This window comes from Thermobia domestica, chromosome 8 (genome assembly GCF_964235325.1).
Source record: "Thermobia domestica chromosome 8, izTheDome1.hap1.1, whole genome shotgun sequence".
Lineage (NCBI taxonomy): Eukaryota > Metazoa > Arthropoda > Insecta > Zygentoma > Lepismatidae > Thermobia > Thermobia domestica.
The window spans coordinates 42,082,622-42,106,674 of NC_137461.1; the positions used below are offsets into that span (position 1 = coordinate 42,082,622).

At 34.0% G+C, this 24,053-nt stretch overlaps 1 protein-coding gene across 1 annotated transcript; it reads right to left on the reverse strand.

Moving 5' to 3' along the window:
- Positions 1-4,988: 4,988 nt before the first annotated feature.
- On the reverse strand, positions 4,989-16,041 carry LOC145691700 (odorant receptor coreceptor-like). The gene is made up of 4 exons (XM_081767039.1): positions 15,946-16,041; positions 13,295-13,399; positions 5,918-6,073; positions 4,989-5,249 (listed from the first exon to the last, which is right to left on the reverse strand). The coding sequence occupies exons 1-4, from the start codon at positions 16,003-16,005 to the stop codon at positions 5,190-5,192; spliced, it is 381 nt and encodes a 126-aa protein (XP_081623165.1). The 5' UTR covers positions 16,006-16,041; the 3' UTR covers positions 4,989-5,189.
- Positions 16,042-24,053: the final 8,012 nt, after the last annotated feature.

Consider the following 24,053-nt stretch of genomic DNA (forward strand, 5'->3'; position numbering starts at 1 on the left):
TACTTTCTAAGACATGCTAGTACGTTTTGCTAACTATTATCATCCAGTCTGTATGTTTATCCACTATTACCTTGTAATAAAGGTACTTCCAGGGTACAGATAACATCATGAAATGGTATCCAGACTTCATCTTTCCGCAGTGGCCATGACAGCACAGAGGACTGCGGTACCATGAAATTCGCACGTACATCTTTATTTTCAAATGACACTTCGTTGACCATACCAACCTACTTCTTACTGTCGTACATGCATGCAACGTACACACAACTAAGAAGCTTATGTTGCCATTCTTCTCTTGCTTCCACCAGACACTGTGATACCAAACTTGTCTGCAGAAATTATCTTCATAAGGACTGTGTTTGCTTCAGTTGGTATAAATGCATTGTGAGAGCTAGTTCCAGGAATGGTCTTTAATTTTGTATATTGCTTTTCTATGCATTCACTTTCCCTCGAGATATCTTCAGCAAACACATAAAAATAGTGTATGCCTTTAATGTTGCTGTCAGCCCATTCGTACATCCCCTGTGCACTAACAATTGGTCTGGTAGGTGATTGAAGAGTGGTTCTGGCTGTCAATCTTTTTGTAGTTGCTCCTATACTATCACATGGGCTTTTGCCATGGGATGTTGCAAAATAGTGCCATTCTGCTTTTGATTTCGAAGACAGTTTCATGCTGACGTAGATAGCAAATGTTCTTCTAATTTCCATATTGTGATCCAGCACCATCACTAGAGTAAATTATCTTATTTATCTGCCTATCTTGAAGGATTTGTCAGGTGTATCATGAGGTGCCTTAGGAATATAGTCAGAAGTAGAATTATGCTGTAAACTGTCTGATATGCAGCAGAAAGTGATACATTGCAGGGTTCCATTATTATTATAGTACACCACGAAAGGATACACAGTTGCCTGGGATTTCTCCCAATGGTACCCGTGAACCTCGTCCTGTATAACGAACGTGTAATTTTCGGCAAAATCCAGTAAAACAATTAGCTCTGCTTTCTGAAATGAAGTTCTTATATTACTCAGCTATGTAGCTTGAGCCTTGGCTATGTAATGGTGCTGTCTAAGACTATCGATTCCCTGAGTCAATGTGTCACAAAACTCATTCACAGAGAGCTGTAGGATTTGTAATGTCAACAGGTTTGTGTGAATCCAGTTTTTAAATTTAACCCAGTCATCACTTTCAAGTAACTGATCATCAAAACGTTTTAGTAAATAAACTTGCACAGCCTCCTTCCTTCCACAGTTGCCACAGTAATGTAACATACACTCTGTTCTTTGCATCACACACTGCAATGTTCAGCAGTGTCTTGTAGTTGTGTCCTGATCCAGGAAGGGCATCGACCATCAGTTTCATGTTTTGGTGATATTGACACACACACACACACACTGAATAAGTGCCTTTTGCATTAACCGTAATGCACCACTTCGGCCTTAAGACACAAAATTTCGCAAACCCAATTTTAAACTGCGGTTTCTGTTAGCAGAATTAATCATATGTTTCATGTATATTCATTAGTAGTAGCCTTTTTTTTGAACTTGAAATTTACCTTCTTCTGTATGCACATACATACTTTCTTTCATTTCAGGACAGATTCTGAAACACCCGTCGCTTGCATAAATGAAACTACTACATTCACTGTTACCTGGGGAACTATTTTCCGAGGCTTCTTTTCTTGAAATGATAGGATTCCTTTCTTATATTAAGTTCTTTGCTTTCCGCACTAAATAATCGGAGGCCCTAAAACTCTGTGCAGTTTTTCTGATACTCCAAATTGCAGAAGGAAGTGTTAAGATATGGACTTTCTGTTTATAGGAAAATGTTTTGTGATACTTTTGTACAAGCTGCTGTATAAGCATAGAGAAATCAGCACACCTGTCACATGTCTTTTCAGTAGAGAAACGTAGTGTTTGGTATTCCAAGAACATCTCCTATTTTCTCCTGTACGACATTTGTTATGTGCTTCACTTTCCTCTTGCTGTATCCTTCTCTGTCTCTCATATTCTTCAGTGGTGAGCAGCCTACAGGTTTCAGAGATACGTTTAGTTGCTCCTGGTGAACAGTGTGTGGTGTGTAGCTAGGATTATACTTATTATTATCATCACTGCTGTTTCTGGCACATCTAAAACATGTTCAGCACAACTTCTGTCCTGGCACAAGGTTAACACGAACCCCATTGATTTTGTACTCATCCAGAGTGGAGAAGGACTCTGAAAATAGAATTACTTCCATTCTCCATATCCGTTTTAAACCTGAAAGACTACCAACACCTGTTGACAAAGGCGAAGATTTTAAATGGAAGAAAATGCGTCAGGATTTTGAAATTCACACAAGCTGTTTGTTACATAAGTAGCAATGTTCATCCAAAATATCATACTCATATTCAACTGTCAAAATAAAATAGTTAAACAGAGCTCTGAAAATAAGCAAAAAGTTTGTTTTCGTGCAATGATAACAACTTTAACCTCCCATAAATTCTGTAAATAAAGTGTAAAGAGCTCTGCATTACTGGTCCATATAGTACACTACCCTGTAAGGTACTGCACACAAACACAGTCATTTGTTGTTTTATGTAGGAAATCTGTGACGTGTTAAAATATGAGCTTTATAAACGGTAATGTAAAAAAATGCTGACTTTCATAGTCTATATATCCGAACATAAAATGGTCATGCCACTTTCAACATATTACTGCATTACAACGATGCATATATTTATCACAGAAAAAGTTTGACCCATGTAACATAATTAGTAACCGAGTTCTTGCTCATTAAAAACTTAAACGATCAGCGTGTTCGGTAAGTCATGATGCGGACTGCCTCCCTTCTAAGTTAATTTCTCAGGAACTGGTAGAGACAGGAGAATAAAAATTACAGGCTTTCTTACGAGGGATGTGGGTACTTGTGTGTCAAATTTCATCAAAATCCCTGATGGTCGACTGGGGATTTTTTTCTAATATCGGTGATTATATATGGACTGACCCTTCTGGGGCTTCGGCCTCTCGTTCTTTTCGCAGATCAAATGAATTTGAAGTTAAATGCAAATGACTTCTGGGTTACTTCACGTTGTCCGATTTCCTAACTTATACTCATTCCACCACATTCACTAACCATCCGTCCGCTTTTCCTAAAGGCTATTAGTGATGAGCAAGTATAAGACTGGGGAATCTTGATATTTGTCTTTCACAATCAGTTTTACTCTTGTCTCTACACTTAATAGGTCTTTGGGCTTAGTGTCGACTTTGTTATTGCTTGCAATAGTTTTACAAGTGTTTTCTTTTAAGAAATACTATGTTTTATTGGTATTTCTACATTCGGTATAAGAAATATAAAGGTAACCAAGAACGTTATGTCGTTTTTTCACCCACCACCTTCGAACATAGATATGTCACTAAAGACGTACCTGGAAGATAAAAATAGTCCTCATCAGCATCGACGACCGTATGCCAACGTTTAGGAAGGCCATGGATTCCATCGCGGTAGAATACAGTGGGTCAAAAAGCGAGGAAGGTTTCAAGTGCTGTTTTCACCTCTACTAGGGATTTGAACTGGCATCCTCTAAAGTGATTGTCCAAGGAATGGAACAGGTGATAATAGAACGGCGCAATATTCGGGGAGTATAGCGGATGTAATAGTGTTTCCCATCTAGGGCGTAAAATGGTGTCCTGGGTCATCGTAGCCACGTGGGGCTTAACGTTGTTCTGTAACAGGAGGACTCCTTTGCGATTGAGAAGTGCTCCCTTGAGAGTTTAGATCTTTTTTTCTTGAAGACGGCTCAACTGCTGACAGTGCACAGTAGCACTGATGTTCTGACGAGCTGGTGGCAGTACCTGATGCCGCAAGCAGCCCTCCAAACGCACAGGAGGACCTTCTGGTGCAGTGCTGGTTTCGGCTGTTTTGGAACTGGTTCATAGGATGCTAACCAATGATGACGGTGCCATGGTGCTTCAGTACAGGACCCACATTTCGTCACATGTTAACACACTGTCCAGAAATAGCTTCTCCTTCAAACGAGACAGCAAAGAAACACAGGTATATGCTTGTGTTGCCTTCTGATCCGGAGTCGAATCGTGTGGGATCATCGATCCAACTTGTAGTGCTTCCCAGGTTAATGGATGTGCTGCCGAAATATAAAAATGTATAAAATAAAATGTATAATGCTCTAATGAGAAGATGTCATTTTCATTCGAACTAACTAATTATTTTCCATTTCTTTCTTTCATGAAAAAGACATCACGTTTGGTATATATCTATGGATCTAGGGTGGGATTGTGAACTATGACATGTTACAACTATATATTAAAGGTATTATACATACATATTCAGACACAGGATATATTAAATAACCTATCTCAAAGTTCTGCTTCTTGTTTTTTGTTACAAAGTTATTTACAGAAGTATCAAAAGTCCTTATTGTATATTTAAATATTTAGTAAAGCATATTGATAAACGTTTATTGTTCATGACTGTAGTTGTAAATACATCTTGTTGGATGTGAAAACAGAAACATTTTACAAATTGGTTCAAGTAGGCTACGGTTTTGACAATAGCGCACTTCATACTGCTTTATGAATGGTAGAAAGTTGAATTCTAGACTGTAAAATTGACCAGACATGGGTAAAGGGCCAAAATATGAAATGAGAAAATGTATTTCAGATTGGATACTGAGAACCAGTTAAAAATTCAGCATACCAATGGGTACAATATACTATAACTATTTTGAAAAGTATTAGCAGTAAACAGTGTGTTATAGTTTGATGAAGGATGTACCTAAAACCTTCAAATCTGCACAATATATATATATATATATATATATATATATATAGGCCTATATATATATATATATATATATATATATATATATATATATATATATATATATGTCTTGTTTTCTATATTCTATATCATTTACTAGATTCTTGTATGTCAGCATATTCACTATGCTGAGAAAGAAAGCGACAAACTATGATGATATATCACATTAAATTTGAAATACTGGTCTTTATTATTGTTACTTTAGCAATTAATGTACATTAAACATTTTTATTGTGTCTCAATACCCATAGAAAACAACGGTGGGAATAGACATCATGTACCACAAATATAATTTTATTTCATATAGAGTCCAACGAAATCCTTAGCACAATAATTTAATACATCTGAATTCACAGCATAAATATTTGCGTAGTTATCGTTCATTTTTGATCTGCACTAGAAACAAATAATACGTAAGAACTGAACCCATCATCTGCAAGAAACAAGAAAAAAGTTGAAATAAATACAAAGTTTAACAACTCGTAAAATATATGATATTGTACTCATTTGATGTATAAGAATAGGAATACTACTTAAGACAATGAATGAAACTATAAAACAATCCTACTTAATAGATATAATAATTCCAGATTAGAGAATTAAAATTTAATACCTTATTTCGAAAGTCGATGAGTTTTTTTAAATTAAAATTATGGGGAAAATGTTTAATTTTCAACTGAAAACAATAGATTGAACGCACTTTTTAAAAACCACTATGATTTCCTACATAAGAATGAGCAAAACCGTACAAAAATATATCTATCTCAATCGCTCTCTTAAAACGGGAAATGTAGAGTTATCTAAATTTATGAAAGTCTAGATCCATAATATCTTACGATATTATTATGTAAGTATTTGAGAAACAGCAAATTACAGAAATAAAGTAAAAATAGCGGATTGAGAAAGAGTAACCTTTATTCTAAAATTATGTCATTAAAACTTAAATTTAAACATATTTTATATTTACTTCTATCATTCAAATATGCAATCATTCATACTGTTATCTAGGTCTTATTACAGAGTTTATAATTTCTAGAGCGCTTGTTCTATAATAAAATATACATTGTTAAACCATATCTTATGTCATCATATAATACTAACCGCACTGAAAAAGTCATATGAAAGCGAGAAGAATTTAGCTCCTGAAAAAATTAAAGGTCTCTGACATTGTTGTCCCACAATTTTTAGGAACGTTTGGACTTCTTTAGATGTTTCATACCAAGGAGTATCATAGAGTGTCCGCAACAAGGATGAACTCTGAAATTAGACAGATTAAAGTGTTCAAAATCTTCCTGTAATTATAAGATAATATTATCTTTTAAAAAGTAGAAAATATGTTTAAGCATAAATCTAAACCACAAATTCAACTCCCATTGAGGAGACAAAAATCACTGGACATGTACAACACATTGAACTCTAAAAGGAACTTGTATAGTGAAGGGGCAGAGAATGGAAATTGTACTTTCAAGAACAATTATCAATGTTTCCAAATTTAGATTTAATAATTATCATGTTTAATTTTATATTCTCTGACCTCTAAAGGCAGAGGTATAATTAAACAATACCACATTTAGGAACAAAGACTTCAAAATCATGTAGTACTTCAGAAAAATGTAGTAGGCAATATATATATATATATATATATATATATATATATATATATATATATATAAATATAAATATAAATAGATAGATATTCGGGAATCCCTTATATAAGGTAAACTCCTGTAACGATACCCACACCCACGAAATGTATTCTATGCGAACGTAAACACACATCAGTAAAATAAGAGCTCCCTACGAGAATGTTAACCTTTGCCGACTTGACGACAAAGTTATGAAGTATCGTTCCCATATTATAATATAATTTAGAATGTCCAATCGTGATAACGGAGAGACCAAAAGTGACAGAGAAACGAAACTTTGCACTAAGCAACTACAGGAAGGAGAACACCTCCTCGTGTATTGACGAATATCACCAGATGAACAGTGATGCCAAGCTAAGACAGTTATATTTTCTGTAAATCCAAAGACCTAAATTGGATATTATCATTGAAGGCAAGAATAAACGTAAAGCAAAAAGAGATGATAAAGGAAATAAATGTTTGCAAAATTTTCGAGAAATAACGTGCAACATGTAGTAAATGAATACGTCGTTGGCGCACGGAGGGAGTGAGGTACTAACGTTTTGTACACCTCAAATTAAATATTGACAAGGTCTGTTTACGCTGACTCCAAGTCTACAAGGGTCCGTTGAACACTGTTGTCATTAACAGAAATGAAAACTTGTGTTTGGAAAACGCACAATAACTCAAAAAGGGTCACTACTGCAGTATGTTTTAAAACTTATAATGCAATGCGGTAGAGCATGAGGAGCAGTACCGTAGTTATGTGAGACCGGTAAGTCCTGTACTGACTGAGATATCCGGTATATTGTCAAAACTGAGAAATAGTCTTTATAAAAGACGTCAACGCTACGTTTGAGTTTTCATTTACCACATGTTTTACATTATTTCTCGTAAAGTTTGCAACACTGATTTGCTTTAAAATCTCTTTTGTCTTTATTTTCATTCTTGCTACCAATGATGATATCGAATTAAGGTCATTCGATTTACAAAAATATAACTCTTTTGGGCTGACAACACTATTCATCTGGTGATGTCCATCAATACACTGACATGTGCTCTCCTTTCTCTAGTTGCTTTGTGGAAAGTTTCGTTTCTCTATCTTTTTTGGTTTCTTCGTTATTGCGGTTCGAAATTTTACACTACACTATAATGTGGAAACATCATTTCGTGATTTTGTCGTCAAGTCGGCACGGGTTAACGTTCCGCAGGGAGCTGTTACTTCACTAATGCGTGTTTACAGTCACATAGAATATAGAGTTATATTCGCGGGTGTGCATATCGTAACATGAAATTACCTTATATGAGGAACACCCTAATATATACAAAGGGTACTAGGAAAGTTTTGCAAAACGATCTTATTTCTTTTGAAAGTACCTTTCCAAAGTACTCTCCACCACACATCCCACATTTCTCCATTCTTCGAAACTACTTGTCAAAAAAACTCTGCCATAATTCGGCAGAGATCTGGGTACTCTCATCGTCCCTAGCCCTTAGTAGGGCGTCGTCGTTTGTACAACGCCTTCCTCTCAACCTGGTCTTCACATAGGGGAACATCACAAAGTCAGAGGGAGCGAGATCTGGACTGTATGGAGGGTGTTCTAACAGTTTTAGTTCAGCACTGGCAAAATACTCTGAGCAAACTCTGTATCAGTGCCTTAAAGCGTTATCGTGCTAAAGAAACAATGTGTTTGTCCTTGAGTTTGGGCGCATCTGTTTGAGAGCTGTAAGAACTTTAGGCAGATATTCCTCAGTAAATCACTTCCCTGTGACTGTCTTCTGTGTTTCTAAGACAACTCGCTCAACAATTCCTCACACACTAAAAAATATCGCCATCATTCTCTTCTTCACTGATGTGGACTTTCGAACAGCCACGGGGGTCCTTTCATCTTCAAACACCCACACTTTGTTTTGAGCTTTGGTCTGGATGTCATAGTAATAGAGCCAAGTTTCGTCACCTATCACATTACTGTTCACAAAGGAAGACTTTCCATTTTTATTTTTTCAACATTTCACGGCACCATGAAGCACAGTGTGCCATCTCCTTGTTGGTCAAGTCATGTGGTACCCACAGGGTACAACGCTTTGTAAATCGAAGGTGATCGCAGGAACTATTGGTCAATTAATACCCAAGCATACCTCTATTCGATGGTATGTAACCCGTCTGTGTTAAGCATTTTCCTTACTGCAGCAATGTTTGTTCAGTCACAGATAAAGATGGCCGACCTGACCTTGGTGCGTTTCGAAGGCTGAAATTTCTTTTTTGAAACTCTCGTTACCGCCTAAATATCGTTGTACGATGAGGACAACCTCTCCAAACACAAAAGTCATTACATTTCAACACTAAACAACACTTGTGCCACGTGCAAAATTGTAGCGCAAAATTGCTTGGTATTCAGTTTTTGACCACGCCGACAACTCCATCTCTTTTCACTAACACAACTGAAAATTAACTAACACTGAGACAATGAGTAACTTCTACAGTTCAGGTTTGGACATGTCTAAATACGTGCTAAAGTGCAAACTCCTGGGATGATTCGTTCTGTCCTATTCCAAAACTTTCCCAGTGCCCAGTGCTATATATATATATATCAAGAGGGAGAGAGAGAGAGAATGTAATACTTAACATTCCTTAGTTAATTTTATTTGAAGTAGAATCCGCATAGTTTCTACAAAATATTACAATAATAGAAAACACATATGTTTAACTGATGCATTAGAGTTGAGTTGATTTTGAGTTTAACGTCCCTTTTCAGCAGCGAGGCGATATGAGACGTGGACCTACTGATTAACGTGGAATCCGAACCACATGAGCTCCCGCACTGATGCATTAGAATATGCTGGCATATAGAAATATAAATATAATTGAATTATAAACACAAACATATTATGTAAGCAATCATATATTGCACTTTGAAAATCAGGTGTTTAAAACAAGTATGATAGAGTTGAATGAAAAGCACTAAATTCTCAATTGAATGAATTAGGACTTTCTGAGCTTATTAAGATAAGTTTGAAACGTATTGTACTCTATCACGTAGGTACTTGCAACTCACGGACAAAGAATTATAAAGCGCACGCGGAACAGATATTAATATATTGGAGAGTTGGAAATATGTATGCTTAACATACATTTACAATAGGGAATATTTCAGATTACGTTGAACCCTAATTCCCCCATATTCAAGCATATAATTTTAAGAACATATAGAAAACATATTGAAAATAAACAGTTACTCCAAACTTTAGATATAATTGAAATATGGATGATAGCTCCCTTGTTTCTCGTGAATATTGGCTGATCCTCCCTATCGTGTCGTTCTTTTAATAATTAATATGAGGTATCAGGCAGATTTAAGTGTTGTTAAAATAGTACTCGGATTTTAATGCGTTGTATACGGTCTTTGCCATGAGCACGGATACCTACAAATTCAGTTTGAAATGAAATGACATAAAATCTTTGAGTTTTTACGATCCACGCCTATGCCGGCTAGGCTAAAGGAGACGGTGATGACGAGAAAAGTTGGAATGAAGAAGCTGGTAGGAAACGGGAGAACCCCGAGAAAACCCACGCACACAAGTTTGTCTGCCATAAAGTTCACTTCGCGCAAGCTCGTGCGACCAAAACAGGGAGCCCACACACCAGAGGTTAACGCTCTACTTCAGTGCCACAGCTAAGAACTTAATTTGTATGTCCGTGTGTAAAATTGCGTAAACTGAAATATAACCAGTTAATATTGATGTGGACCATATGCGTGATGATATGCTTCGTCCTGTGATTATCTGTACTGAATCTGGAAGTGTTATTAGAAGCACCCCGTGTTTCGGTATCCGTAGCTACTTTGTACAACGAAAATACTCGCTTTTTTATTTATTTAACAATCACCAGATACTTTTCGGAGGCAATTTTTTACTGGGTATCTAACAACACCATTGGAAAGGATTTGGGCAGATATCGCTCGGGCCTGCTTTAATAGGTACCATCAGGGCATTTGCCTCGTAGGACTAAGAAAATTTCTAGAAACCCCAGTTAGGATTGTCGGCAGCGGGAATCAAACACGTGACCTCCCGAATTCGAAGCCAACGCTCTACAACTTGAGCTACTTTGCTTGCTATAAGGTGAATTGAAACATGGAAATTAAAACATGCTCTATTCTGTAAAATCTAGTTTTGAGAATTGATAGACGCCGTTCCGATCTCGTAGTCAATATGAAGTGACCCTTGAAGCTTGCGAATTGGTCACTAGTTTTACACCGCTATGTAGAGCGTAACGAAACTGTCCAAATTATGAAGAATATATCATACCGCAAGGCATTTGATACAATATTATAACTTAGCTAGAATTCTCGAACCTCAAGCTAATAAATAGGGCTGCCAAATAATCTTAATTTACTCAAAATTTTAACTGAAAGTTTAATCGGATAAATAATATATTAGGAAGACTTAGAGACAGTCAGGATAAGGAAATGTAATCTAGTTTTTGCTATTGGCAACAGATTTAATCTTTAATGTCTCGATGTAAAGCACCTTTCAGAGCATACGTATTCATGTTCAAAGTTTGTGAATAAATCTTACTACACAAGAGAAAATCAGTATTATCTTTTCCTTGCACTTTAAAATACCATGAAAAATTCATGTTTGTTTTACTCACAACTTTTGTAATTTGACTTAATTCCCTTGTGCTCTGAATAGCCTATATGAATCCAAATCTCGCAGAAATAAAAATACTACAAAATTGATTCAATTCACTGAAATCAGAAGAAAATTGGGAGATGTTCTAAGCGTGAATTAAACCTTTTTGTTTCAGACGGCATAAAGATTATTAATGACCTTAATCTCATTTCGAGAAATAATATTGTTTCTAGTAAAATAATTCTTCTTTTTATTCTTTTTGATTGATGTAATTAAAGAGTGTACTTCGCAGTTGTTTGTTTTTTTTTATTTTAACTTCTATTACACTTATACTCCTAACTTTTTGTTTTCTGTTTTTATATCTTATACTTTTGACGAATTCTTGGAGAGTTATACAATGTACCATTACCATTAGTTTATTTTATTATATCAATTTTATCGAGCCTTAATTCACTGTTACATCTTTCAGGAGTCATAATTTTGATTCATTAATTTTCCAGGTTTGATCTTTGACCAACATTTAAATCATTTATCAGTTTGCAGTGCATGAACAAACAGAATAGTCTCGTGACTGATGTCCGGATTATAGATAATATTGATCAATCGATTTACCAATAAGAATACCACCATTTACTCCTTTTGCACCGAATGAAACTCCTTATCACAACTTGTGTTTGTAACAGTAAATTGATTTGCGCCCATCTTGAATATCTCTGAAACATTATATGTATCTATGTTGCCACAAATTGATTTCACTTGCGCGAATCAAAGTGTTCATTGTCGCAGAAAGTTACAAAGAGCTAAGGATCATTTAATGTTTTGCAACATTTTACCACAAGTTGCAATATCATACATGACAACATTGACGATCACTATACACGACAAACATTCATGTGAATCTTAAACTGTTTTACAGGTTTAAAGTAAAATTTCGCTATTAGGCGTAATGCATGTAGCAGTAAGTGGAAACGGTGGTCTCTTTAGAGTACACGGCAACCATTTCGTGGATCAGTTCTGAGACCGTTGTTCATAATGTTGGAAAAAAGTGTCAACGTGTACACAAAACAGTGTGTGGCGAGCAAGCTTTTCGCGAAGGATGGCATTAAAACCAGCTGAAAGTTATAGATGTCCTCAACCAAGATGCGTTGCTGACACCACCACAGAACGATACTTGAATGATTTAATTGTTTGAAAGATGATTCTGAGATTGTCACTGGGGACTCCGATTGTGATGGACTTCAACCCACAGAAGTCAATTCTTGGAATATTCAGTATATTCAACGCCTTCTCATTGACAATCATCGTTAGTGTAGTATTTTGTTAGAAATAAAAAAAAAATCTTATCATTTTTGGTTCCAAAAAAGTGAGTGTAGTCTGTGTTCCTTAACAATTTTCCGCCTTTAACCGATGGAGTGAGCACTGAATTAAATGGTTACTGTGACAAGGAAGACCCTATTACCAGGTGTTTTCCACCTATTTGGAACCTTAAAATAATTCCTTGTTGGAGAACATTTCCAAAGTGATGACGAATGAAGCAGTTTTTTTTTTTTTTTTGTGGCTGTTCTGAATGTATTATAATCTCTTATTTGAGATTTCCCTAACATCTTTCATGACAAAATACATCTTTCATGATATATATTTTCAGACATTTGTAAAATGAATAATTGTAATATTTGGGTTATCATAGGAATATTAAGAACTGAATAGCTGCCATTGAATAAACTTCACGTTTTTGCCCTAACTGTTCCTCTGTGCCAATTACATCTTGATACTGCAATTTCAAGATTCATCCATTTTACCATCTAATGAACATAAATAAACAAATAATATACAAGAAATTAAACTATATAAACACAAATGCCATAAATCAATAAAAAAACGTATAAAAATATAGTAGTAGAATAGTGTCTATGTTGCTTCAAATAATTTGATTGATATAATATTTCAAACTGATGTGAAACAGCTCTGACACTTTATTTCTTTCTGCTATTTTGATGATCTTTCTGTACTGGCATGTGGTTGTTTTTATAGTCTATCACGACATCTTTGTAAACTTAAAAATTCATATAATTTAAAAGTGGTCTTACACCATCAAAATTCATTAAAATATACAACAACAAAAAATATTACTAGTAAGAAAAAGAGATGACTATGTGCGGAAAAGTGAAAGAGGAATTAATGTGTTCTTACATAATCTAATAAGAAGCGAAAACTATCTTACCTCTTCGAGTAATTTATTTCCATAAGCACAGAATAGATATACTTGTGATATATTATGTATTAAGTAGCCAAGTACGTTACCAACATAAATACCAGAATCTTGTTTCTGAAATTGAGAGACAATGTACGAATGAGCGAAAATGTGTTTTCAAATATTATTTAGGATTGCGCCAATATGTTGTGTGTAAGAACAAGCAAATAATAGAATAATCAAAACTAAATTAATTTTAATTTATTGAGGAAGTTTGCTCAGCATTGTGTGATATAATCAAGTGAATTGAGATGAATCAACGTTAGATTACATTTCAATTAACTTTTAGGAAAGTGTTCTGAGTATTGTATGATATAAACTAATTCATAACAGATTCAATGTTATATTGAACCTTAATTTATTCTTAGAGAATTGTTCCCAATATTGTATAAAATTAACAAGGTGAAATAAATTTATGATCGTGCTATTGTACTCAAGCAGCTACAATCATAGAAATCTCGGCTCTGCAAAAAAGATCAATAAATTTAAAGGCAAACCTCAGTTTATTCTATGGAAAAATATATTCTGTACTTGCGCGAGGACAAAATGGATCATGCAGTTTGTCCACTATTTCACAAACTCCACTTTTCTGTGGTATCACAAAAAGCACAAAATAGTTTGACAAAATAACATAACAGTATTCTATTTTGGCAACTTATTTTGGAATTATTTTAATAACAGAAAAGCGCTCAGAGGAAGATTTAATTTCTGACCCGTGGAGTCTATAGTTCGATCACTACTCCCACAGAGTGGGCTTTTAGTGTAGAAAGACTGTGTGCATTAGTTTTATCGAATTAATCCCCTTCTATTCTACTGTTTTTATTCCAACATTGGTATCGATCTCATCATCACATTCTTCCTTAGGCTCATTGGATAAACGTGGAACGTTAAACACACACACACACACATATATATATATATATATATATATATATATATATATATATATATATAAGGTGTGTTCAAAACTGACAGAACTTTTGAAATAGCGTGTCAACACGTACATGGAGCGGGCAGCTGCTACTTTGCATACCTAGTGGCATTTTGAGACAGCAAAACTCCATTTTCCTCGTTTCGCTATGACCGTCAGTCTATGAGCTATAACCGTTGAAGTGACCAGGTGTACAAGCTTATTGTCAGACTAGTGAGAAGCTGACAATGAAAGAGCTTGAAATGTGTGACATTTTGCTACATACTTGGTAAAACTTTTACAGACTTTCCATTATTTTTTTAATTCATTCAGAGTTTTTCTTCGGAAAGAAGCAAGCATTCGCCACTAAAAGATCAATATGATGTTGGTTGTGTTTTTTGATGGATAACGCATTGCTAATCGTGAATTTTTATTATTGTGGTCAAATCGTAAACAAATAGTTGTACTAGAACGTTTCAGCTCGTTTAAGGAACACTGCATGAAACGAGTCTTGAGTCGTGGGAAACCAGACTTGTATGGTACACCAAGGCAGTGCGCCAGCTCACGCATCGTTCCTCATTAGCAATTATCTGGGAACGAAAACCACCTTCCTCCACAATCTACAGACCTAGCCCCAAGATATATTTTTCTGTGTTCTAACTTGAAATCACTTAGAAAGAACGATGTATCCATAAGATAGAGGAGATTCAGGACAATACAACAAGAGACCTGAATACAAATACGAAAGTACGTTGAATCAGGCTTTCCGAAAGCGAAATAAACGTTGGGAACTGTAAGAATATTATGCAGGTAAATGTTACTATTTTGAGAGGAACAGTGCTTGAGATGTGAAATATCAATACAGATTTTATAGAAGAAGTTTGGTCTTTTTTGAACATACCATATGTATGTACACTCATGCCCAAAATTATTGTCACATGTCTATAAATATGTTGTTCTAGCAATATGATTTGATATCGAATTCGCCGGGTATTTCTTATAATGTTAGTATGTGTATAATCGGCGAAGACATGTATGTGGCAAATTTTGTGTCAAAAGACCAGCAAATAAGAACAATAAAACGAAAATAAAATGTTCTTGTTCATTTAGCAACATTTTATTTTGCTCATTATAATTTTCGTATTTATAATTCTTTTCCTATGAAATTTACACAAATATACAATTCCCGATTATACATATAGTATTAGTATTAAAAGTACCCTGCAAAATCATTATCAAATTATATTCTTACAAGAAGACAGTTATTGATATGCGACAATTATTTTGGAAATGAGTGTACCTACATATTTGATGAGTGACACGGTGAAACAACGGTATGTAACCTTTTCTAACTTTTGAGTAGATTCGGAAAAGAAGTTCCATATCTCCATCCAATTCAATGCAATGACATATTTCAAACAAGCTTTCCTTTTCAACTGCAGGTACATTTTTCAAATTAATCAACCAGCATTGTATTCTATAGTTAATTCCTAATCCATTTCACATCATAACTCAATTTCATTGTACATGGAACTTACTATTATGTTTGCTCGAACTGTACTATGAAAGGGATATACTAACATAAAATGCACACATACGTTAAACCAAATGAGTATAGTTCATTACAACTTTCTTCAATTAAATTGAAAGAGATAGTAAACCGTTAGTCTGGCAAAAATGGAATACAATACTGCAACAATAAATAACTTACATTGCTGGCTTCAAATGCCACTAAGCTGAGCGTTATTGTGGCGAGAAGCATATGAAACATAACGGGTAGTCCATATGTATTATCCACAGCTGTTACAAATCTGTACAAGAATAAAGAAAACACAATTTAAAGAATATGGCAACTTACTTCATTTTAATTACATAATATGCACTTTCTTTAAGTAAATGTTGAAAATATAAAAGCCAGCATACTGTCTATGAAATTATAATAACGTAGAATTTTGATTAAACGAAGAGCATAATTGTGGACGCTAAGTGTAAAGTCGATAACGGATTCTAGTATAATTAACCCTAAGTTGAAATCCTCCAGTTGAATTTTATTTCGCTGAAGATTGGAACCAAAGAACTGGACCATATCACAAACCTGTATAACTTGCCAAGGACTATTACCATGGTATGATTGATCCAGATCTAATGAATTAGTTTGAACCCGTGTGATGTGTAATACCTCTGTCCATTTATTTAAGAGAAGGATAAAAGAATGAAAATTGATAAAAATAAGTCAATGTTTCTACAGTTCTATGTATAATCACGTACAATAAAACAAAGAAAATATCGTACATGTACCTCTCATGTGTAATACCTACAGGTAGAGAGTCTGAAACTAAAATAAAAGAATTGAAATCTTCCTTCCTCACTGTTCTTGAGGTTAGTATATGCCTCTTGGGCGCAGGGGTACGGGGATGGATTCTCTGTGGGAGATCATTGAAACTTAAACCCATTGTAGCAATTCAGATTAAACCGTAAACATGAGGTCTCTTATAGCTTTGGTGCCGAAATAGGAAGCTAAACACCAAGCATCCATCCAATAAAATAAAGTAATAACAGGCAAATACATTCTTAACGTGCATATTTCGTCACATATAACTCCAATTCTTAACACACATCTTGAAAATCTGCAACATCTAGACGCGGCTCGAGAGGAAAATCTCTCTGGTGAAAAATGATAAAAAAATGATGTTTTATCGCTTCAATCTAAAACGAGAAAAGTTACATACTGTTCAAAATGTTATATACAAGAATGTGAAGATAATGTTATTTATTTTCCTTTAATTTCAAGTAACACATCTTTAAATCTCACCGACCTGATTTCCGTCATGAGGCGCTTCTGCCAGCGTGTAGTGCTATATTTATGCAAATGCATCACAGCATACAGTGTACAAATCAAAATTCTGCTTTTGAAGAAAGAAATACATGCAGTAGAGGTCAAGTGACCCATTATTCAAAACACTCTCTCAACCAATGTCCTTCGTTGTCGACTTACTAACGTAAACCCTTCCTTTATCTTCTTGTTAGGTTCCTATTGTGGTTACAAGTCTCGGCTAAAAAATTCAGTTCGTGGCAAACACTTGAAATAAATTGAATTTTCGTAGGTATATCGATTGTGACGAGGACCAATTAATTAGTTAATTTTCCCAATCCAGTTTCTGCGAAAATCATTTTAAGATAATAATGTCCCATTGCAAGAAGGTGTTGAAGCATCTTAAATATATAAAAATAATTTTAGTTCTTTTTCTCAAACTTTTAATTACACTAATTGATAGTGGAATATTTTATAAAATTAATATATCTAAAAATAATATAATAATAACAATATGTGATATTTAACTCATGTAAATTGAAGTATGTGCTTTTATACACTGCCGGAAGGAGCATAACAAAATGCCACATATAAATACGTATTGTTTAATGCGTGGTCTCAACCTTTTTTTACTGACGATGCACTTAATTAACGTCTACGACATTCCCACAAACTTAAGTTTTATTATTATCAATACGAATACAAATTATAGTAGAATAAGTTTCTCTGAAGTAGTGTTTCCATGAAGTACTAATTCCATATAGTGCTGATTCTATGAAGTGGTGACTGTAGGTAGTCCTAGTTTTATGAAGTAGTGACTCCAGTAGTGATTTTTTATGAAGTAGTGAGTCTATATGGTACTGTTTAAATGAAGTAATTACTCTGTATAGTGCTTGCTATCTGAAGTAATGACTCTATGTAGTGTTGTTTCAATGAAGTAATGATTCTATATTGTGCTTTTTCTATGAAGTAGTGATTATGTAGTGCTATTTCAATGAAGTAGTGATTATGTAGTACTATTTCGATGAAGTAGTGACTATACAGTGGTATTTCTATGAAGTAGTGAATATGTAATGCTATTTCAATGAAGCATTGACTCTCTGTAGTGTTATTTCTATCAATAGTTACTACATAGTACTATTTCTATTAAGTAGTGATTCCATATAGTAGTGTGTCTCTGAAGTAGTGACACTGTATACCGCTGTTTCACTAAAGTAATAACTCTATGTAGTACTATTTCAATGAAGTATTACCCTATGTAGTGCTGAGGAATGTTACTGCCGCGATGACGTTGACAGCTACAATCTGTCTCAAACTTAATCGTAAATGATTATTAAATGCTTTATGATTTTCAAATTTGATAATTTCGCGACACACACTATCAAATTGCATGACAGATCTTTATGTCGTGATACATCGTTTGAAAACCACTGATTCAATGCACAAGATTTCCCTTAGATCTCAGATTTCCTTTACAAGAACTTTTCTAACGTACTAGGTTTAGAGATGTGAACTACACAAAAAAATAACGGTAGGAATAAACGATAGGCATCTAAAACATCGTTTAGGTGTAGCTGGACATTTCGTATTGTGGTGACCTGTTGACATCTTGTACACACCTTAAAACTCACTAGTGCTTGACGATGAAGTTACATAGTAATCATATTCTTGTTAATTGTTGTATTTGCCAGCTTCCCTCTAGGTTACACTTTAATAAACATATTTCATCTTTTAATGCAGTTATGTCCTGATCTCACCGCTGAAATTCCTCTGCAATCCAACTTTTAACTTTTGTGTCTACCATATTCTGTATCTGTTCCCACCAAATTGAGAGCATAGAACTTTTAAGATTCAACTGCGTCATTTGTACTTTATAAAATGAAATGATGTTACTTCCTAAAAGGTTATTTGGCTAGTGTTGGTAGCTTGATTATATTTTATCTTAAAGTGACCTAAATCTTAATGCACCAGTAATCAAGCTCCTGCGTTCACTACATATAACTATCTGTAAATTTTATTCTATTCCTTTGTCTTCTTAACAGTATTCTCCTTTGTATCTTACATATTCATCTACTTATCTTTCTTTATATTCTTTGTCCTTTTGACACGCATTCTATCTCAATCTTCACTACATCTTGTTTCTTCCTAATCTTGTTTATCACAATCCCTTGTTCTATGTAACAACCCACGGACTATCTAACATTAATCTTAGGCACATCGGCATATGCATACTTTTGTGACATTTCCTGCCAACAATAAAGAAGATGGATTTGAGTGTCACGTGTGATATGTTCTACAGGATGATAGCGAATGCGCCACAGATGAGGATGAAACTAATGAAACGGATTGAAAGAAATCGTTGAAACTTATAAGAGTGATTGTGCATACCCGTTTCTTACTTCCCAAAAATAGTTGTGCATTGTCCGTTTATTTTACTACATGATGCCTAATTCCGAAAAGGCCTACTTTTTGTATCTTAATGAATAGAATAATTGATATTACGTTCAGTTGAGCCTATAAACCTGTATTTCCGCCAATCTTATTCTCTATTGTATGTTTCATAGTGCCAATAGTGCCAATAATTGTCCTCATTGGGTGCGAAGAATTGTTTTTTCAGTGCCAATAACTGCAGTATCATTGTCATATTATAAAATATAATTTTATTGCCAAACTTTATATTTTTATTGCAATTTCTGAACATATTATATAATTAGAAATTCTCAGAAAGTATATATAAAAATCACGAGTATATGTTACAAAATATGTGTTATGAAGGTATGAAAGAAAGAAAATCCTTAAAGTACCAACATCTTTATGTTTTCCCTTATGTGACATTGCTTTATCATGTATTGTTAATATCACTATTGCTAACGACACATGAATAAATTCCCAAGACATATATTACCTTATGACGTCTCGGTGCCGGCATACCCAATAAGCAATTAGTGACTGTATTAGAATTTTCTTTTTAAGTTTATTTCTTCCATTGCGAAATGATTTTATCATTTCCATATTATGTTGCTCAATACTGGTAAAATTGCTGTTGTCCACTTCATTATATGTATCTAACCATTGATCAATAATTTTAGTCTCTCTCTCTTCATTGTTTTCGCAACCCAATTCTACAATTTCCTTTAGAGTTGTTTTCAAGTGACGAATCTGATTTACAGCGAATACTAGCATAGAGCAGAATAGCATATCAAAGGTCGTCACTTGAATGACACACACATTGATCCAATAATACTGAAAAATAAATAAAACATTATTTTGAATCTAGTACACATATATCTATGGAAACAATTAGTGCGTTCAAACTTATTTAATTGAAATAAATACTTTATCGGTTTATACATGTTGTGTTAGAGCGTCATTATCGTCTCACTTCAAAATAATAATAATAATAATAATAATAATAATAATAATAATAATAATAATAATAATAATAATAATAATAATAATAATAATAATTGTTTACCACTAAATGTTATGCTACTTCCTCTATATGAGTTTTGTGTGAAAAAGAACTTCCAAGCAACGTACGAAAACATAACGGTTGTACTACTGCAAGGGAAGGCAAGATTTAAAAATAAATAAAACTCAAACTTGAATGTTTTGACATAAATAATTCATATATCTGAACATTTGTAGTCATCAAAGTATGCAAAATTAAAAATACCACTAAACAGTAATTGCACAGTCATGTCCAAAATGAAAGTCGCATGTCTATAACTCTCTTCTTGTAAGAATATAATTTGATACTGATTTTGTAGTGTAGTTTTAATACTGATATTATGTATAATCGGGAAATGTATATTTGTGGTAAATTTCATAGGAAAAGAATTGTAAATAAGAAAATTAGAGTGAGTAAAACAAAATGTTGCTAAATGGACAAGAAAGTTTTATTTTTCGTTTTATTGTGCTTTTTTACTGCTCTTTTGACATGTAATTTGCTACATACATGCCTTTGCCGATTATACACATACTAACACTATAACAAATACCGGGCGAATTCGTTATCAAATTATATTCCAACAACGTATTTATAGGCATGCGACAATAACTTTGGACATGAGTATACATGTTAAGTATGTACAAATACAAGACGATAAATCACTCATATATTGAAGAAATTAATATCATGGAGTAATATTATTTTTTCATATTTTATATGTTTTTAAATTTTTGTAATTAGCGTATCGTGGGAAATTCTAAAGTAAAATAGGAAATTCTGCTTGTCAAAAAGGGGATTTTGTAAACTTTCCGGTTGGCATCACTGATTAATTAACAATTGAAAATTAGACATGGATGTAATTGGAGATGGAATCTTATGCTGTAGACTAGATCAAGCTGTTAAAGATTTCTTTAAAAAGAAAAACTTTAGCTTAATACAAGAAACAAACGGGAGTAGGCCTATATGTGGACCCAAGAGAGGAATTGAAGGAGGGGGGATAAAGAAGAAAATAATTTATTCACATATGAGTTAGGTAAAGATGGTTATTGTGTCCAAAATATTTGTACTTTTCACACTATAGAAGTGCTCTCCACGTTCTACGCTCCATGTAGTAAGTAGCTTGAGCATCTCTGGTGCACGGCGTTACGGAGGAAGAGACTTAACGCATTACAGGGTTTCTGATTCAACATTAAACTTTAGGTTCGCGTGCCATATAGTCTCGTTGCTAAGAAAAAAAAAGATAAATTTCAATAAAAGAATTTACACTGAAAAAGGATTATAAAAAGCCGAGGACACACTACTTGAATTAAGTGTCCACAGGCAAAAAGATGCATGTGCTTAGATTTGTTGGCTAACTTCTATTACAAATATACATTGAGAATTAAATAATATCGAGTACAATTGAAATATAGCGTTTGTTAACAGTAAATTAAACATGAAGATCAAGAGAAAACAGATAAAAGTTATGATTTATTCAAGGAATGTAACTGACAAAAAATATGATGAAAATAGAACATAATCTTCTGGAAAAGGATGCTTAGTTAAGGCACCTAATAAATCACATAACAATATTGCAAACAACATTTAACCTGCAAAGTAGTGGTGTAATCAAAGAAGGCGTTTTATTGTAAAACAAAACTTTTGACAGGAAATGTTAACACGAAACTGTAGTAAACATTTAGCGGTTCGGTGGCTCAGTGGTAGAGTGTTCTACTCCTGTGCTTGGAGTCATTGGTTCGATCCCAGCTCGCGCCGTGTGGACTTTGTGATGAACTTACACCGTGCTTGTGGGTTTTCTCGGGGTTCCGTCGTTTCTTCCCATTTCTTCATTCCACCATTGCATTCACTTCTCATCTTCACCGTCTCCTTTAGTTTAACCGGCATAATCGTGGGACGTAAAGCTTAATGATTTCATTTCATTTCATGTGAAGTAAATATTAATGAAAGTACATCAATATAATTTAGCGTTTTATAGATAAACTATTTATAATCTAGAATATGAAAAGTACAGCATTGGAAAAAAAGATCTGGCAGGTAGTGTAAATAATGACTATGGAGAATTGGTGGAATGAGAATGTGGGAGAAAATGGGAGAATCCAATAAAAATGTTGTATTCAAGAAAGTCACATGGCCACAGATTGATCCAGGTACGTGCGCAGCTGAAATATCTTTTTGCAGAGAAGCGAGGAGTCTATAAGAAATTACTTTTTTTTTTTTTTTAAAGAAAACACAATGTATATATTACTCTTATCAGGACATGAAGCTTCGGGTGTGAATAGAAACAACTTTGTCGCGGATTTCGGATACCAGAAACGTATTTTACTATGACTTAGCTGGAAAAAGAACACAACGTCTTAGATGTACTACTTTCAGTTGTGTTTAAAATCATATGTGTCTTATAAAATTGAAGATTTGTAGCAGAAAGTTGCAACTCAAACGCTACACTTAACATATAATGTTCTATGATTTCTATGATTTAAAAGCTTGAGTCTGTAATGTTATCCTATATTCAAGTGTTTTTCCACGTAAGATAATATAAAATGGAAGAATATGTTCTTTGCAAAGGGATCTACGAAGACCGCAGGGTATAACACCGTAAGGCATTTTATATCATCAAAAATATTAAATTCCATTGTGCTTTCATTATACATATATGTTGATAAGGAATAAATGAACCTACTCAGGAATAAATATGCATTGAGCATTACATGTCAATAATTTGAGTGTTTTTGAACTTCCAAATTATACTACACGTAAGTATTGGAAGTCTTATACGATCGAACGCTTTAGTCCGTCCGTAAGTCTGTCCACAATTAACCTATCAGAGCAAATACGGTAAGAGATATCGAGATCTGGATTTTTGCAATAGATTCACCGTCCCAAGGATATGTTCTATTTCATTCAGCAAATAAATTTAAATTTAAAAGGGAAAAGTTGCAAATTATCATTTGTGGTTTTAATGTTTATCTTTACCGAAAGAAAATGATAACAGATAGGAACACATCTTTCTTGAAAATCACGCTGCATCTCAAACAACGTAGCACGAGTATCGACAACACTCTACCGAAACCGAAAGTGAGTTAAATTTACTATTACTCCCAGTTTCAATATTGATACCTGTAGAGAAAGCACGGCAAATGCTATCAAGATTGGGTCCTTTGCAATCAATTCTGGTCCCCAAAAAACGTTTCGTCTCCTGTGTTTAAAATTAGCCATTTCTGGTTTCAGTTGTTATCGCTACATAACAACACGTTAATAGATAGTGGGAAGAGCTCTTTTCTTTTTGCAGACGATTCGGTCACACCAAATTTCGATCTAGATCGCAGAAAAATAACTTATCTTTTATCATCATCTTGCATTTTTTAAGAAGTATGCATCTTCATTCAAATGCAGACTTGTTAAAATTTAATCTAGTAATATTGCAAAATGCTATGGAAAAATAAAATAACACAAAGTATTGCGGGTAAATCTACTTTGAAGTAATTTGTAAAAATTTGGTTTATGAATGTTAATAATTTCTTAAAACAACTAAGCAGATTAAAGATTATGACATTCA